This window comes from Balaenoptera physalus (assembly GCF_965194825.1).
Source record: "Balaenoptera physalus genome assembly, chromosome: 7".
Classification (NCBI taxonomy): domain Eukaryota; kingdom Metazoa; phylum Chordata; class Mammalia; order Artiodactyla; family Balaenopteridae; genus Balaenoptera; species Balaenoptera physalus.
The window spans coordinates 1,289,478-1,306,372 of NC_138886.1; the positions used below are offsets into that span (position 1 = coordinate 1,289,478).

At 58.9% G+C, this 16,895-nt stretch overlaps 1 protein-coding gene across 10 annotated transcripts in view; it reads left to right on the forward strand.

Annotated features, from left to right (window-relative positions):
* The window catches only part of SEC16A (SEC16 homolog A, endoplasmic reticulum export factor), a 33,088-nt gene that overhangs the window by 14,535 nt on the left and 1,658 nt on the right, over positions 1-16,895 (forward strand). For 2 of the 10 annotated variants that reach the window (XR_014265939.1, XR_014265940.1), the window contains exons 6-32: positions 31-202; positions 261-299; positions 397-571; positions 1,546-1,688; positions 2,325-2,386; positions 2,493-2,631; positions 3,049-3,285; positions 4,359-4,456; positions 5,339-5,420; positions 5,608-5,725; positions 5,884-5,995; positions 6,136-6,241; positions 6,928-7,068; positions 7,956-8,069; positions 8,249-8,441; positions 8,924-9,169; positions 9,663-9,745; positions 10,670-10,825; positions 12,330-12,410; positions 12,606-12,662; positions 12,793-12,904; positions 13,314-13,451; positions 13,715-13,809; positions 14,375-14,449; positions 14,953-15,012; positions 15,937-16,014; positions 16,610-16,876. Coding sequence is in view for 4 of the 10 variants with exons in the window: in XM_082470051.1 (XP_082326177.1) it covers positions 31-202; positions 261-299; positions 397-571; positions 1,546-1,688; positions 2,325-2,386; positions 2,493-2,631; positions 3,049-3,285; positions 4,359-4,456; positions 5,339-5,420; positions 5,608-5,725; positions 5,884-5,995; positions 6,136-6,241; positions 6,928-7,068; positions 7,956-8,069; positions 8,249-8,441; positions 8,924-9,169; positions 9,663-9,745; positions 10,670-10,825; positions 12,330-12,410; positions 12,606-12,662; positions 12,793-12,904; positions 13,314-13,451; positions 13,715-13,809; positions 14,375-14,449; positions 14,953-15,012; positions 15,937-16,014 (3,112 nt within the window). In the remaining 6 variants the exon portion in view is untranslated. The remainder of the gene's footprint in view (positions 1-30; positions 203-260; positions 300-396; positions 572-1,545; positions 1,689-2,324; positions 2,387-2,492; positions 2,632-3,048; positions 3,286-4,358; positions 4,457-5,338; positions 5,421-5,607; positions 5,726-5,883; positions 5,996-6,135; positions 6,242-6,927; positions 7,069-7,955; positions 8,070-8,248; positions 8,442-8,923; positions 9,170-9,662; positions 9,746-10,669; positions 10,826-12,329; positions 12,411-12,605; positions 12,663-12,792; positions 12,905-13,313; positions 13,452-13,714; positions 13,810-14,374; positions 14,450-14,952; positions 15,013-15,936; positions 16,015-16,609; positions 16,877-16,895) is intronic. The other 8 variants (XR_014265941.1, XR_014265942.1, XR_014265944.1 and 5 more) reach the window with 8 other exon arrangements.

The window sequence follows — 16,895 nt, forward strand, 5'->3', positions numbered from 1 at the left end:
AGCCCGGCCTCTGCCCCGCTGCCTCCCCAGGCCTGAGAAATACGACGACCACTGGCGGTACGACCCCCGCTTCACCGGGAGTTTTGACGACGAGCCTGAGCCCCACGGGGACCCGTACGGGGAGGAGGCGGACCGGCGGAGCGAGCACAGTGAGCGCTCGGTGCAGAGCCTGCGCAGCAGCTTCAGCTCCCGCTCCCGCCAGGTGGGCGGCCGGCCGGGCAGGGGGCGGGGGGCCGGGCTCAGGGTCCCGCTCCCGCCAGGTGGGCGGCCGGCCGGGCCCAGGGTCCCGCTCCCGCCAGGTGGGCGGCCGGCCGGGCCCTGGGTTCTGGGGGCCGCCCGGGGTCCCGCCGCAGGCATGGCAAAGAGGCTTCACCTGTTTGCTCTGTGCTTTCTAAGAGTCAGGTGTACAGAGGTCACAACGTGACTGCTGGGCCCTACGAGGCGCCCCCTCCACCGGGCTCCTTCCACGGCGATTATGCCTACGGCCCCTACAGCGGCGATTTCCACGGCACCCCAGGCTTCCCGGAGTACGGCTACCCTTCTGAGGCCGGCTGGCCCTCCGTGGAGCAAGGTGTGTGTGGCGAGGCCCTGCGTGCCCCCAGGGGCACACCCGGGGCGGCGTCCCGAGCCTGGGATGGGAAAGAGGGAGGGACTGAGTCGTCACCAGGATGGGAATTGGCGATGGCCTGGCCTGGGCATCCCTGCCGAGCAAGGGCACTCTGCCGCCGCGTGCCCGTCCTGAGGGGCAGCGCTTGCCATGCTGGGCTGCTGGTGCCCCTTGGGCTGCAGTTTGGCTCACAGGCCTGGGAGCTGCCCGTCCTGTCGATCGTGTCCACTTCGGTGTGGCTCTGACCTCAGGCTCCCCTGCCATGTCCCCTTGGGCAGGGCCTCAGTGTAGCCCTGGTGCCGAACATACGGGGACATGGATCTTGGAGGGAAACCTGAAAAACTCCAGTTCGTACGCTTATCACACAGACCACATTCTCGATTTGCCTTTGAGATATTTGGTCAAATGCTGTTTCTTGGAAAACTGCAAGTATGTGAAGTTTTAGAACGTGACAGTATAAAATATAAAATAATGGACTTTCTTAAAGCATTATTTGATTAAAAATTTCACCTCCCGTTTGGCTTGAGGTGTTTCACTCTTGGTCATTTTCCTTGCTGCTCCCTCCGATGCCCATGGTCTGAGGCCGAGGCCGTGAGGAGCGCTCAGGGTGCAGTTGCGCTGAGGGGCCACCTGAGCGGCAGGAAACACGAGCGCTGCTTTCTGTAAACAGTGCGTCCTGGTGGTTTTTAAAGGAGCCTTTTCATTTTAGAGGAGAGTATTCTCACTTTTAACGATTAGAACGTTTTTCTGACGTATGTTTAGGTTCTATTTTTTAATAGGATGTTTAACAATTACTAACTACAGTTGAAAGTCAGTTCATCTTGATAATCTGTGATTCCAGCTGCATGGGCATCTTGAAAAGCTCAGCTGTTGATTTAGTTCAGAAGCATTAAAAAGTGATATACTGGTTGTTTCTTTCTCATTTTATTTAAATGTAGCTCCATCGAGACCAACTTCTCCTGAGAAATTCTCAGTGCCTCATATCTGTGCCAGGTTTGGTCCTGGGGGTCAGCTCATCAAAGTGATTCCAAATCTGCCTTCAGAAGGACAGCCTGCGTTGGTTGAAATTCACAGCATGGAGGTAATTCCACAGGGAGAAGTTGCACGTCGCCCTTTAGGTCACACGAGCTTTGCAGTTTGTCATCTTCAACTTGTGTGCCCTTGTCTGAAAAAACAAGCTTGGGAAATGTTTATTTCCGTGAATCTTCAATTCGTAGATTGTTTCAATTCTGCTTGATCATCGTTTTCCTCTCGGAAGTCAGCATTTTAAGAATCTGCTCTGGGTGTTGTGTTAGACTTGGTTTTATTGTACGTTCCTTTTCTATCTTTATTTGAATCTCTGATTTTGGAGTGAGGACGCTGTCCGTGCTCATTTTACTGGTGATTCTGGAGAGTGGGCAGAGGTGCCTCCTGATCTCGGGGGCTGGTGCAGGGCGCCCTGCTCCGTGCCCTGGCAGGCCTCTTCCATTGCGTGTACCCAGGCCCTGCCTCAGAGTTGGGGCGGTGGGTCTCACTGCTTAAACAAAGTTTGAAAGTCACTGTTGTGAAACTAGATGCCCATACTCCATGATGGAGGCTTTGCCTCCCCACTTGGAGGGACAGGCCGTCCTGAGGATGGCGTCCGTTACTCTGTCTGCTGATGTAGCCAAGCCGGGCGTTGACCTGCCTGCCCCCGTGAACAGCGCTCTCTCTGTCCCCTCTCCTGTCCCCACCTCAGACCTTGCTGCAGCACACGCCGGAGCAGGAGGAGATGCGGGCGTTCCCGGGGCCTCTTGGCAAGTACGTGCCCCACGAAAGCGGCCGCGGTGCCTGTCCGCCGGCGGTGCCGAGCGCGGCCTCGCAGATGCAGTGGCTGCTGTTCACCGAGTGTGTGTTCTTTTTGCAGAGATGACACCCATAAAGTGGATGTTATTAATTTTGCACAGAGCAAAGCTACAAACTGTTTACAGGATGAAAATTTAATTGACAAAGAGTCCGCGAGTCTTCTTTGGAGCTTTATTGTTCTGTTATGCAGACAGAACGGGGTATGTGTCTCCTTCCTTGTAGAGCTGCTCTTCTCGTAGGCCTCTAGTCCCGGGAGCCCTCAGCACCCCGAGGAGGGTTAGGCAGGATCTCTGTACCAGGCTGTACCGTCCAGGGGCTCCCCCAGGACGAGTGTCTCGGCCGTGATTTGGGGACGCGGGAGCCAAGCAGGGTGCGTGGTTTGGGGTGAAGGGAGGTTTCGGCTCCCCGTTGGCGGCCTGTCCGGTGCGTGCGGTCTGCCCGCCTCGTTCGCGGCCGAGTCGGGAGCGGCTCTGTGCCGAGGTGGTCGAAGTCGCTCACCTGCGGAGGCCCTTTCTGGGCCTCCCCCGACCAGGACCGGGGCTGTCCAGTCGCTCCCGCAGGAGGGTGCTGTTTGTGGTTAAGCCTGTCTCCCTTCCTGCCCCTGCTGCCCCTCGCAGACCGTGGTGGGCACAGACATCGCGGAACTCTTGTTACGAGACCACCGAACTGTGTGGCTTCCTGGGAAGTCACCCAGTGAGGCCAACCTGATTGATTTCACTCACGAGCCTGCGGCGCAAGTGGAGGAGGAGTCCGGGGAGGCCCAGCTCTCGTTTCTCACCGACAGTCAGGCCGCCACCACCCTTGAAAAAGACACGGAGCGGTTCCGAGAGCTGCTGCTCTACGGCCGGAAGAAGGTGAGCGGCCCGAGCTCGGGCGCGGGGCGGGGGGCAGGGCCCACTCTCGGGGCGCCAGCGTCTAGAGCGGCACGCGCTGCCGGGGTCTTGTTCTGCAAAGACTGTCTGGCACCTCGTGTGTCGCATCTCTGAAGGTGTGAACAGTGGCTTCTTCAGCGCTGCTGGTGTCAGAGACGTGCAGGTTCCATTTTCAGGCATCTGACAGACACGCGGACTGAGCTCAGGCTGCACCCCTGCTGTGTGCAGTGTGTCTCGGGGTAAACACGTGCGCGACACAGAGGCAGCACGTCCTCACGCAGTTAGGGTGAGCTCACCGCGCCACCGCGAGTGGGTGCTGGGCATAGCCCGGGCCCGGGTGGGGAGCGCCCTGGGGACACGCCCGGGGTTTGCTCCGTGGGGCACCTGGTGGTGCAGCCGGGCGCGGGGCGTGCACAGTTGGAGCGCCTGCTGGGCTCTGGCAGCGGGAGTCTGGCGGGCCCAGAGTTTTTGGCACTTTTATGTCATGATAGACTCAGAAAACTCGTATTTGGTGAGTAAATGATCTTAATGTGGTCATTTTACAGCTAATTGAAATCTTCTGATCTGTTACATTTAATTACCATTTCTCTGTTGCAATATGTCTGCTTCCTGGTCAGAAGTTTTCTAAGTTGTGGCCCAGATCATTTTGGATACAGGGAGGCTGAAGTAATTAAGGCCCTGTTGGTGCTGAGCACAGGCCCTCGGGGCCCAGGGGTCCCCCTGGCCTTTCTCGTGGCGGAGACGACAGGTGGGAGAAGGCGGTGCTGCCTCTCCGCTGCGCCTGGCTCTGACGGTGCGCTTGTCCTCTGTGCTGCTGAGGAAAGCGGGGCACCTGCCTGGAGACCGCCCCCCGCAGGGACTCCGCGGCGAGCGCGAACGGTGGAGCTCGCCCGCTCTTCCGTTTCTGAACTGGGAACGTGTGTGTTGGAGCCTTTGGGCCGTTCGCTTTCTCATCTGCGGTTGAGCCCTCTCCTCCCTCCTGGCCGTGCGTGACGACACACGCTCCGCTGCTCCTGTTGTTCTCAGAGGTCAGAGAACCTCTCGATGCTTTGCAGGATGCTTTAGAGTCCGCGATGAAGAACGGCTTGTGGGGTCACGCCCTGTTACTTGCCAGCAAGATGGACAGCCGGACACACGCCAGAGTCATGACCAGGTGAGGAGTCCGGGCGTGCCTGCAGGCGGGGGTCCGGGCCTCGTCAGCTTTGGGAAGCCCCCGGTCCCCATGCTCTTGTCAGAGGAAGCTGGGGAGTCCCGTCGGCCACCCATGGTTGTGGGCTTGCTGGGCCCTCTTCCTCGGGCTGTGTTGCTAAAGGATTTAAATTTTTTTTGTTAACTTCAGGCTTTTTTTTTTTTTTTAATTTAATTAATTAATTTATTTTGGCTGCGTTGGGTCTTCGTTGCTGCACGTGGGCTTTCTCTAGTTGCGGCAAGCAGGACTACTCTTTGTTGTGGTGCACAGGCTTCTCGTTGTGGTGACTTCTCTTGTTGTGGAGCACGGGCTCTAGGTGCGCGGGCTTCAGTAGTTGTGGGACGTGGGCTCAGTAGTTGTGGCTCACAGGCTCTAGAGCGCAGGCTCAGTAGCTGTGGAACACGGGCTTAGTTGCTCCATGGCATGTGGGATCTTCCCGGACCAGGGCTCGAACCCGTGTCCCCTGCATTGGCAGGCGGATTCTTAACCACTGCACCACCAGGGAAGCCCAACTTCAGGCTTTTTAATTCTATAAAATCTCAGCGGGGAATTCCCTGGCAGTCCAGTGGTTAGGGCTGTGCGCTTCCACTGCCAGGGGCCCCGGTTCAATCCCTGGTCCGGGAACTAAGACCCCGCATGCCGCGCAGTGTGACCCAAAAAAAAAAAAAAAAAAAAAAAAAAATCTGCATCCTTACAGCCTTTTAAAAACATTGCAGTGTGTACACTTGGCCCAGGTCAAGCGTCAAGCCAGTCACCAAAGCGTCTGAGATGAGACCAGACTAGTTTTTCGTGTCCTGTTTATTGAACCAGGCTGAGTTAGGGCTTTCTCTGTTCGCGTCTGCCCAGGTTCGCCAACAGCCTTCCGATCAACGACCCTCTGCAGACGGTCTACCAGCTGATGTCCGGGCGGATGCCAGCCGCGTCCACGGTCAGTATGGGGGTCCTCACGGCAGCCGCCGCGGCTCAGCCGTCTGTTCAGAGCCCGCTCCCAGGAGGGCTCACCTCCCAGGCCACGAGGCCAGCGTTTCCATCCTGCTCCTGGGGCTTGAGCACTGCGGAGTTAAGACGGCAGTGTGTTCCAAGGATGAGGGTTTTCTGCTTGTCTCTGGTTTCAGTGTTGTGGAGATGAGAAGTGGGGAGACTGGCGGCCACACCTGGCCATGGTTTTGTCCAACCTGAACAACAACGTGGACGTGGAAGCCCGGACGATGGCCACGATGGGGGACACTCTGGGTAGGTCAGACGCCGACACAGAAGGCGGGCCTGGGGCTGCCGTCAGATGCTCGGGACCCCGAGACTGTCCCTCCGTCTGGGGTCTCTCTGGTGTCTCTGAGCGCTCTGATCTCCGGGAGACCCTGTGACCGAGGCCTGCCTGCTTTATGTGCCTTCAGCCTCGAGAGGACTCCTTGATGCCGCACACTTCTGCTACCTCGTGGCCCAGGTTGGATTTGGGGTTTATACCAAGAAAACCACAAAGCTTGTTTTACTTGGATCAAACCACAGGTGAGGAATTGCATAGGTAGAGTGGCATCCGTTTCCCTTAGAAAGGAAAAGCCACTCCCATGGCTAACCCAGACCGGCGCGTGGAGCGCTGGCGCTTCGGTGACCCGCTCAAAGGTGACAGCCGCTCATGTCCTCCACAGTTTGCCGTTTTTGAAGTTCGCGACCAACGAAGCTATTCAGAGGACAGAAGCCTATGAGTATGCTCAGTCCCTGGGGGCGCAGACCTGCTCCTTACCCAGCTTCCAGGTGGGTGGGGCCCCACGGCTCCAGCTCTGACGGGGTCTGGGGGGAGTGGGTGCTGACAAGACCGCAGTCGTTTAGGGGTTTTATTCCAAAGACGTAAAGAGCAATGAAGTGTTTTTGGAAATCTCGAGGAGATGTTTCATCTGTAATGTTCGAGAATTAAAGCTTGCTGAATTGAGAATTTTGTTAGTATTTTGGGTCTTAACGTTTTAAGTATTAAAAGCTTTTAGTTAGTGTTTGGTTTCAAGTACTTCTCTATGAGCTGTGGACCATGTTTTGGGAGGGTGGTATCCGACCGGGACTGTGCGTGTGTGTCTGAAACGGGGCAGAGCATCGGTGCCAACAGAGCAGGGTGACTGCGCTGGTGGCTCCCGAGAGGCGGTCGTCACGGGGTGCGTGCGCGTGGTGGCGCCTCGTGGTCACTCCGTGGTCACTTGGTGGTCGAGAGCCCTGACGGCTGTGTTAAGGGTGTTGAAGAGAGAAAGTGAGTTTCTCAGAAGCTTACAGTAGTTTACTCTGATGTGAAGTAGCGCAGGGAACGGGCCTGGCTCGGCTGTGGGCAGGTGCTGGGGACGCACAGGAGGGCTGCGAACGTCCAGGGTAGCGGCAGCCTGCGGAGGGCCCGGGTGACGCTAGGGACCGGGAGGGGGCCCGTAGCACCGCTCAGCTCGCCCGTCTGTCTGTCTCAGGTGTTTAAGTTCATCTACTGCTGCCGCCTGGCTGAGATGGGGCTTGCCACGCAGGCCTTCCACTACTGCGAGGTGATCGCCAGGAGCGTCCTGGCGCAGCCCCACAGACACTCGCCGGTGCTGCTCAGCCAGCTGCTTCAGGTAACGTCTTCCTCGATGCCGCTGCCCCCGCGCGGCACGTGGGACCACGTGGGGCCACGTGGTCACGCGGTGCTCGTGACCAGAGGGCGCTCGGGACTGCCTGCTCGGCCGAGTTAAGATCCTGCGTGTTCTCGGGCAGGTAGTTGGTGTTTTGCAGTCCAGCACAGGGGCCCTTGGGGCGTCTCGTGCAGAGACTTGGAGGTGAGCCTGGGCGTGAGAAGGACCCCGCCTGCAGGAGGCCCGTGTCTCAAGGCCTCCTCGCCTCGCGCTTAGCGCTGGGAGGTTCCGGGAGCCGCAGCCTGGGGTGGGTCCCGGCTGCGGCCCCGCGGCCCCAGGTTCTCGCTCCGGAAGACGGAGACCGTGTGACTGCCCTCCCACCGGCGCCTGGCACCAGGGGGGCCGCGCCAGTACGCTCCTCTCCTGCCGGAGCTTCGTTTTTGGAATGCGTTCATGTGGTACCAAAAATGTTTTTATTACGGGAACTTCTGGACACGTGCAGAAACAGGGTAATTCAAGAACCTGTTTCCACCTGGCAGCTTCATCAGTTAGCGCGAGGTCAGGCTTGTTTGGCGCGTGCCCACCTGCCGCCCCCCAGAGCGTGAGCGTGGCCGGGGCGGTTGGCAACTCGGGGAGCGGAGCCGAGCAGAGGCAGGCTCAGCCCCCACGGGTCCGGATGCCGCGGGCTCGGCGGGCCGGCGCGGTGGGCGCTCGCGCTCCCGGCGGTCAGGGACGGGCCACGTGAGCCGCCTCAGGAAGGTCCCTGCAGCGAGGAGGGCTGCGTCTCGGACGCTGCAGGCGCGCTTGCTCCACGTCCCAGTGGGTTTTGAAGACACGGTTTGGCCGCTGTCGCCTGTGGGAGCGGGGTCTTCATCTTCGTGTGTTTCCAGGTCGCCTCCCAGTTGCGCCTCTTTGACCCTCAGCTGAAGGAGAAGCCGGAGGAGGAGGCCGCTGCGGAGCCTGCCTGGCTGGTCCAGCTGCGGCTCGTCGAGCAGCGGGTCAAGGTGCGCCGGGCTCCGGGCGTGGGGCCCGACGGGGAGCCACGTGCGCGCCGGAGGTGGCGGGCGTGAGCAGCTCAGCTCTCGCGGCGCCCGGTGCCCGGGAGGGGAAGGTGCCCCTGGAGCAGAGCGGGTCCGCGGGGTCGGCGGCCGGCGTGCAGACGCCTGAGGTCCTTCTCCCTCAGGAGGGCACCGCGGCGTGGAGTCTGGACAGAGCCTTCCCCCCGCGCTGTCCCAGCTCGCCGCGCTCCGAGGTGGGGCCGTGTGACGGCCCAGCGCCCGCCCAGCCGGCGAGCCTGGGCACCGACAACCCGCTGCTGGCGCCGCCTGTGCCCAGCGCTGACCACGTGGGCCAGGACGTGCGGCTGCTGCCCTCAGGTGAGCCCGCGCCGCCCTGGGCACCTGCTTCTGAACGTGGAGCGCCCCTGTCTTGCTGCCCAGAGAGTCGGGCCGTCTGTCCCACTGCCTCGGCCCTCTGCTTCCTCTTTGTCCCCCCTCCCTTGGTGAGCCCACTGGGTCTCGCGGCTTTAAAGGTCTGGCTGAGTGGGAGGGCGGTGCAGGAGGGTGGGGGGGACTCAGTGAAGGCAGAGGCGGCCCTGGGCCAGGCGGCTGCTCGCTGGGCTGTGTCGGGGTCGCGCTGCGGCTTAGAGCCCGCGCCCCGTGCTGTGCCGAGTGAGGTCCTGCCCTCGGCCCTGAAAAGTGTGTGTCCCGCTTCCCTAAACCAGTGACAGCCCGGCAGCTTCAGCCTTTGTGCTTGGACGGTGGGTTCCTTGGCCCTCGATGAAGGAAACGTGCCTGGCGGAAGTCACTGGAGTGAGCACATAACCTCAGGCTTTCTCTTCTCCGCCGTCTCCCTGCAGCTCCACTGATGCTCCCCGATGGTCAGCCGGCCTTCCCCGCCAGGGTGCTGGTGTTCCCAGCGCCACCGCCGGCGGGCCCTGTCGAGCCGGGGCCTGGCTGTGGACCCCCAGGGGCTGCACTTGGCTTTCAAGAGCCCTCTGGGCCTGATCCTGTGGCTCCGTACCCAGGGCCTGGCCTGCCGTCTGGCGCACCATCTCTCCAAGAGACTGAACATCTGCTCCCGGAGGCCAGGAGCCAGGACGCAGGTGGGTCTGCGAGGTGCCGTCTGGAGAGCAGAGCTAAATTGGCTTTGGCGTTGAAGGAGCTCACTGGTAGGAGAGACTTAAGTCATTCAAACTTGGAGCAAAGTACGTTCCTTAGTGTATACCAAAAGTTCTAGAAGCTGATTGAAGATCAGTGACTTGACCTCTTGTTGGGACGTGAGGTGGGAGTGGGTGTCCAGGGCGTGGCCGGGGGGTGCCCGCCTGCAGCCTTTGTGAACGCACTGGGGAGGCCGTGACCCTCCTTCTGGAGGGTGGTCTTGTCCCTGACCATCTGTCTCCTTGGACGGCCTGGCTTGAAAAGAGAAGCTATTTTCACATGTTTAGGAGCATTCCATTCGTGGTTTGTGACGCCCACATGGGGAGGCATGGCAGGAGGAGCTGGGGTGTCCCCAGCAGCGTCTCTTGGCCACGCCCACTCCCTCTGCTGTGGCCTTAGTGATGCCGGGGTCACGGGAGCTCTCATTTCCCTTGACAGGAATGATGTCACAAGAGGCACCCGGCAGAAACGCGCTGTCGGAGCTAGGAGAAGAGGATTTTGGTGGAAGATTTGCTAATGTGGTACTTTCCCACTTCTTTTTTGTTTTTTAAGCTATTTTTCATGAACTCCACTGAATAAGTACTCAAACTCTTTGTTCTTAAGTTGTAAGATAATACTTAAAATTATCAGATTATCTTTTGAATCATTTCTTAAAGAGAAAACTTGAATCCTTAAAATGTGAAGAGCTGGTGAAAACATTAATAGGGGAAAAGATAATTTAATAGTGTAAAAGTCGGTATTTTAAGGAGAAGAAATGCTCATCTACAATGAAACTACCTTGTCAATTTTAACTTTTCTAAAATGGAAAACTTCCCTGATTTCTGCATCTCTTTCTACAATAGGAATCGTAAAATTTTCAGTGGTTTTCTTAAAATCAAGATTCATTTTATCAGACATGCTCAATATAAATACCACCTCAGTGTGCTGTGATCCCAGTGGTGGGGGGTAGGAGGATAAACGCTTTTATATAAACTGCATTCTGGAAGCTTCTTTACAGATACCCTGCTCTTTTTGGGCATCCCATCAGCAGGCGATTGCTGTAGTTTAAACTCTCCTTATGTGTTCCACCGTTAAAATATTCTGTCCCTGTGAAAGTAAAAATGAGAGTTTAACTGTATTGAAAACAGAGTCTCAACCCAGGGATAAATGTTTTTTAAAATGCTTCTATCTTTTAAAATGCCCACTGCCACCCCCCCTAACCAGTCTTCTCCTCGGTGCTCATACGTATCCCATCTGCTCCAGCCCGAATCCGCATCGTGAGTGCCGTCATGCTCCTAGAAAACGTTGCCCTTAAGCCCAGTCGGCCCCGGGGAAGCGGGGGGCCGCTCTCACCAGCCCCTCCTTGCCTGGCTCTGCTCACCGTAGTGACGTAGCCTCTCAGTAAAGTCTTAAGGGCTCCTGGGGAGGCGCCCCCGGTGAGCCTGCTCCGTGTTACCTTGGGACAGGGCTCCTCAAGGACGTCACAGGGCTCCGAGTCATCTCCGGGCTGGGGGAGCGCTGGCTCAGGGGCCCTGCAGCCGCCTCCGCCTCTGCCTCTGACGCCCGCGCCCGACGTGAAGAGACCTGTCCAGGCAGCCAAGGAGACCAAGGAGCCTAAGAAGGTGACTCACAGCCCCCAGCTGGGCGGGGCTGGGGGCTGGGCAGGGGCCCGGCTCCGCTGTCCTCAGGCTGAGGCGAGGAGAAGGAATGTGTCTCTGTTTAAATCAAGCCAAGCGTGTTCTTGAGGGGCAGTAAGCGTGTGGTGAAGCGTGAGTGTTTCTGTGTCCGTGTCCACGTGTAAGCCCGCCAGCTCAGAGCTGGAGCCGTGCCTGCCTCCCGGACGCCCGTGGGTCCAGGGCCCGTCCACACCCTCCCCAGAGGGTGGCCTCTGCGCTGACCTCTGTCACCACTGCTCGGGTTCGGCTGTTCCCGAACTTCACGTGAAGGAGGTGCCTTCTTGTCATCGTTGTGTAGTGATGTCGATGGTGCGCGTACGCCGTGGTTTTATGTATCCTTTCTCCCAATGCAGGACATTTGTGGGTTTTTTTAGTTTGGGATTATTAGGAATAAAGCCACGTGAGCGTTCTCGTCTGTGTCTTTGGGTGGCAGGTGCACTTGTTTCCCTTGGGTGTGTCCCGAGGTCACAGGACAGCTGTGCGTCTGGCTTTAGCACGTCCCGCCAGCCTGTCCTCCTCAGTGGTTCACCAGGCAGCCCTTCCAGCAGCCCCGTCCTCGCCCCGGGGGCTGCGTTGTCGGCCGTTCCGCTGGGCTTTAGTGACACTTCGTTGTGGGTTCGTGTGCTTCTTCTCCCTCCCCGTCCTCATCTGTGGGGCTGGCTCAGGTCTCCTCCCGTCCTTCGTGGGGTCCTCAGAGGTCGGCAGGCGTTGTTGCATGTTGTGGACGCAGGTTCTGCGGGATGCGCGTGTGTGCACACCTTCTCCAGCCTGTGGGTGGCTTTTAACGGCTACTGTCTTACGTAAACACAAGTGTGATTCAAAACGTGCACGAGCCATGAGGTAGAGCAGGACCTTCAGACGGGGTGTGACGTGCAGGGGACTGCTCCCCACCCAGCACAGGGCCATCCACTCTGCCGCAGATTCAGAGAAACGGGTGAGGGGGTGTGGAGTTGCTGCTGCCTTTTGTGGTAGACGTCAAGTGCAGCGTATGAAGAATAGAGTAAATGTCCCTGAAGCCTAACCTCTGCCAGCCTCGGAGCACGAGGGCCTCTTCTTGGAGCCCACACGGACTCCCCAGCCGTCGCCACTCCTGCGGGGGGATGTCTCAGGCTGCTCATTTGTTGGCATTCAGACATGAAAAGCTCCAAGAGGCAAGCTGTTGTTCTAATTTTTTTTTAAGTGTGGTAAAGTATACAGAAAACTTACCACTTTAACTGTTGTCAGTGCCTGGCTCTGGGGCCTCCAGCACACTGTCGTGTACCCGTCCCGGGATGTCTCAGCTTCCCAGACTGAAGCGCTGCCGCCCGCCCGGCCCGACACCCGCTTCCCGGCTCTGTGGCTCTGCCGCCTGCAGGCGCGCGGGTCGCGCAGGCTTGGCGGCCCCTGTGTGTTGGGCTTGTGGCGCTCAGCGCCACGTCCTCAGGGTGGTTCTGGTGGCTTTTGTGTTCAGAGCAGCGACTCCTGGTTCTCTCGTTGGCTGCCTGTGAAGAAGAGGACAGAAGCTTACTTGCCAGACGACAAGAACAAATCGGTGCGTCCTGCCGGGTGGGCCCGGGGGGGCCGGTGGGTCCCGCAGTGGCGCGTCCGCCCGCCTGCCTGTCTGCGAGGAGTGACTCGGCTCCGGAGCGGACCTGAGCCGGCGCCTCGGAAGCAGTCAGATCCTGATTTCTGATGCCGTCCGGCTCTTGCCACTGAGTTCTCTTTTTACCTTTCACGATCGTGGCAGATCGTCTGGGATGAAAAGAAGAACCGCTGGGTGGACACGAACGAGCCGGAGGAGGAGGTGAGCCGCGGTCCAGGCGCTCGCGGTGGCCGGGCGGGGAGCCCCGCCGTGGGCAGGGGCCTCCGCCTGCAGGGGTCCCCGTGGGCTCTGGCTCGGCGCGCAGACCCCGCAGTGGTCTTTCCCTCTGCAGAAGAAGGCTCCGCCCCCACCTCCAACATCCCTTCCCAAGGCTCTGCAAGCCGCCCAGCCTGGCCCTGGAGGGCCCCCCAGACCCGCTGTGAACATGTATTCTAGAAAAGCAGGTAACGACGGCCAACCAGAAATGAGAGTTCGCTTGGGTAATTTATTTGTCCCACGGACGGGCCAGAGTTCAGCGATGATAACGTGCCCGTGAGGTGGTAGTTTGTTTCCCACCAGGAGGAGGACTGGTTTTCTGAGGATGAGTCCCCGGGGGGTGGGGGGCCAGCTCTCTAGAGAGCTCAGCGTTCCTGGGCGGACCGTCGTATCACTGGGGAGCTAAGGGCGGAGCGGATGCGATCGGCCGCGCCGTGGTGTGAAGTGGGACCCCTCCCCCGGGCAGAAGCCCAGCAAGTGTGCCCCAGGAGGGGCCCCCTTCCGGGCCCGGCCGCCCCCGGGAGCGGAAGCCTGGCCCGGTGCACTCCGGCCACCAGGAGGACGGCGGGGTGACCTTGCTCCCTGTCCCCGTGGCAGCCCGAGCCCGAGCGCGCTACGTGGACGTCTTGAACCCGGGGGGCCCCCAGCGGAGCGAGCCAACCCTTGCTCCCGCGGACTTCTTTGCGCCACTGGCCCCACTTCCGATTCCCACACACCTGTTCGGACCAAACCCAGGTAGGCAGCACGGGAGCAGCTGTGTGTGTGCAGCTTCTGGCCTTGGCCTCTCTGAGAGCCTCTGGCCTTAATCCTCTTCTAAGAAGAGCTAACTACTCACCCACACGCAGAGCGCAGAGCGCCGAGGTTCCCCTGTGTGTGTCTGCGGACTTGTTTCCCTCGGCCTGCCTGAGGACCGGGTGCAGCTCTCCCCTGGGACTCTTCCCTCTGGGCCCCTGAGACGGGGGCACGAGTGACCACCTCCCCCGCTGTCCCCTTCACAGATGCAGAGGAAGCACCGCCCGCTGAGGGGGCTGGCACGGAAGGGCAGGCACCGACGGGGGGGCCAGCCAAGCCAGAGCCCACCTCGGAGCCCAAGGTGAGCGGTGCCGTGGGCCCAGGCCGGGGGTCAGGCAGTGGGAATTTGCCTCCTGCCCCGACCTGAGAGGCAGCCCTGACCTTCTCCGGAGTCTTGTGTACACAGAGCTTACGGTGTGGGTCACACGCGCGTTAACCTAGTAATTTTGTCTTGCTGAACTTTTTACGGTCAAGAGGGTTTTTTTTGAATGATTATAATGTGTATGTGCAACGCAGTCGTTCAGAGTTTGGTCTCTGAGGTTGGATGGACCTGGATTTCAGCCCTGGTTCTCCAATAATCAGCTTTTTAAAGGCGGGGGGTCGCTCAGCGCCTCTGAGCCTCAGCGTCCTGCCCTGTGGACGGGCCGACGAGAGCGCGGATCGCAGGGCCGCGGTGGGGCTCGCGGCAGGCGCTCAGTAAGGATGCGCCGCGGGTGTTGGAATAGCAGGTCCACGCGGCGCCCTTTCACGACCCCTCAGCAGGAGCGCCCCGTGGGGTGGAGCGGGCCGTCCCGGGTGGTCCTGCCTCGGTGGGTGCCTCCGACGCACGGGCTTTGCAGCAGCTGGCCTCCCTGCTGTCCCGGCAGGTGCTCAGTTCTGCGGCGTCGCTCCCTGGACCTGAGCGCCCACCCTCCGGAGCGGACGGTTCCCAGGGAGGAGAGGTAAACGGCGCCCGATGAGCGCGTCTGCTGAAGGTCTGGGCTGAGGAAGCTCGTTTTATCGTCCAGATGGCTTCTTCCTTTAAAACGAAGTTAATGGGTCGGAAAAGGGCAGCTTAGAAACTTTCTAGAACTCAGAAAGCGTTGTGTTCCTTAAAAAAGTCACGCTTGCTTCCGCAGAGTTGTCTGGGAGCTCTGGCTAGAGTGAGGGGTAGCGTGTGTGTTCGTCAGCCGGGCTCGCCCCTCTCCCGGGCTCTGCTGTCCTCGGTCCCTCGGGGGGCCCAGGCCTGGGCACACCTCCCTCCCCGCAACCAGGGGTCGTTTCCAGTAAAAACTGTACATGAAAATAGGAGTTTCAGGCTAACTCTGGCTTTTTTTCCCCATCGAGCTGTACTGATTCTAACAGCGTCATAAAGCTCTTTGGAATTAAACTGCCAGCTTGGAGCAGTGACATGCATGTTGATTTTTGTATTTGTCTGTATCTGTGTGTTCTTGCTGTTTTGTAGCTTTCGCGCTGTAGTTCACTGAGCTCGTTATCACGTGAAGTGAGCCAGCATTTTCACCAGGTACCTGTGGCTGGCCGTGTGCACTGGACATGGACCGGAACGGGGTTGTCTGTCTTTCCTTTGCGATCGCTACGCTGGTCGGTCATCGTGCCCCTGGCCACTGACATTACTTGTCACCTCCCAGCCATCACATGCCTGAGGATGCAGTGTTCCTTTCTTTAGAAGTTTTTAAAGGGTGGTGTTGAATAGCCAGACACATCAACAATCGAACCGACCCCAAGAAGCTTGTAGTGAACCGACACGTTCTGTGGTTGTGCTCTTTCTGAATTGGTTTTTTCAAGTGACTAGCCATAGGCATAGCCTCAGAGTGTGTGTGAGTGTGTGTGTGTGTGTGTGTGTGTGTGTGTGTCAGAAGCCCACCTGGGTCAGGATGCTCTCATTTGAAAGAGAGAATTCTGTTTTCTGATCAAGCACGAGAAGGTTTATTTTAGGCAAGCAGAGTGAGGCAGTGACAGCTGTCCGGGGTCACTCTGTGTGGGAAATAAAGGAATACTTCATCTTCTCTGCGTATTGGGGCACTAAGCTTTTCCCTCGGCTTGGCAGAAAGGCTTCATGTGACTTGTTTTATTTGTGAATTAAAACGCTGGATTTTGCAGCTGGACACTTGAGGTCTAAAGTCATCAAAAGTACCTACTAAGGGCTCACACTGACACTGAGCGCCCGCTCAGAGCTCCGTGCCACCTCGTGTGCATGCTCTGGTTCTAAAGCATCATACTCTGCATGTTGCTTTGGTTTTTACCATTTTTCTATGAACCATTAAATAATTAAATACAGTGTTGCAAGAAGTATCTTTGACCAGCTTCTGTGGCACATTTGAAAGTACTGATATTATAAATCCTTCCTCAGAAGTAGTGCCTGTAGTTGCACATGAAGCAAGCCGCCGTGCACTGCTAGTTGTTGAGGTGAACTCTCTGTGCTTCTCAGGCTCCCGGCGCTCACGCCCCTGCAGGGGGCCCTCCCGGGGCAGCGGTGCCCTTCTACAACCCTGCTCAGTTTGCACAAGTAAGTGCCCCTGCTGTCTCCCCGGGGCGGGTGGGAGCAGAGGCGGGGCTCCCCCAGCGAGACCCTGATTCGCCCGCTCGCCCCCTCCCGGCTCTGCCGCCGCCCTGGGTGGGGATGCCCCCGCCGCGCTCGGGGCCCCGCCGGCTCCTGCTGACACTGCTGTGGGGTGGGCCTGACTCCCTCCCCCATGCTGGCCTTGGCCTCCCTTCACCTGGTAGCTTGTGACCTTCAGGCCGGGAAGGTCGTGAATGCCTCCTTTTATTTCTCTCCCTCCCAGGCTCTGGCCTGTGGAGGACGGACTGGCCGCCAGTCTGGGGAGCGCAGCGGGGGCAGAGGTCTGCGGGGAGGTCTTGGCTTTCGGGATGCAGAGCCTCACCTGACCCCGGCCTGTCCCAAGGCAGACCTGCCCTCACCGCCTCGTGTCCCCGGCCTCGGGCTTCCTCGGGGGGCGGGCCTTCCTGCCCCCTGCACCTTTCCCTCATCCCCCGCTGCCATCTGCTTCTCCATTCCACGATTTGGTAGTTGTTTTCTTCTCTCCTGTAACCTTCGTCTTGTAGTTTATGCCTTTACAGAAACTCCTTGACTTTCATTTCAGTTGGCATTTTCGCGGGAGCAGGAGGAAGCGCCTGTGTTCTGCCCACGGCCTTCCCCTGGGCGCTCCCTTGTACCCCTCAGTGGCAGGCCAGGCCACGTTCTCCCTGGGCTCTTTAGACACCCAGCTGTTGGAATCAGCCTCACCCCACCACCCTAACCAAGCTGCAGGCACCTTTAAAGGGAATGCCAAGATGTGCTACTGACTTGGTCCGTGACCGTGGGCTTGCAGAGCAAAACGGACAGAACATGCCTGTTTGCTGAGAGAACGGTCTGTTCTGGCTTGTTCC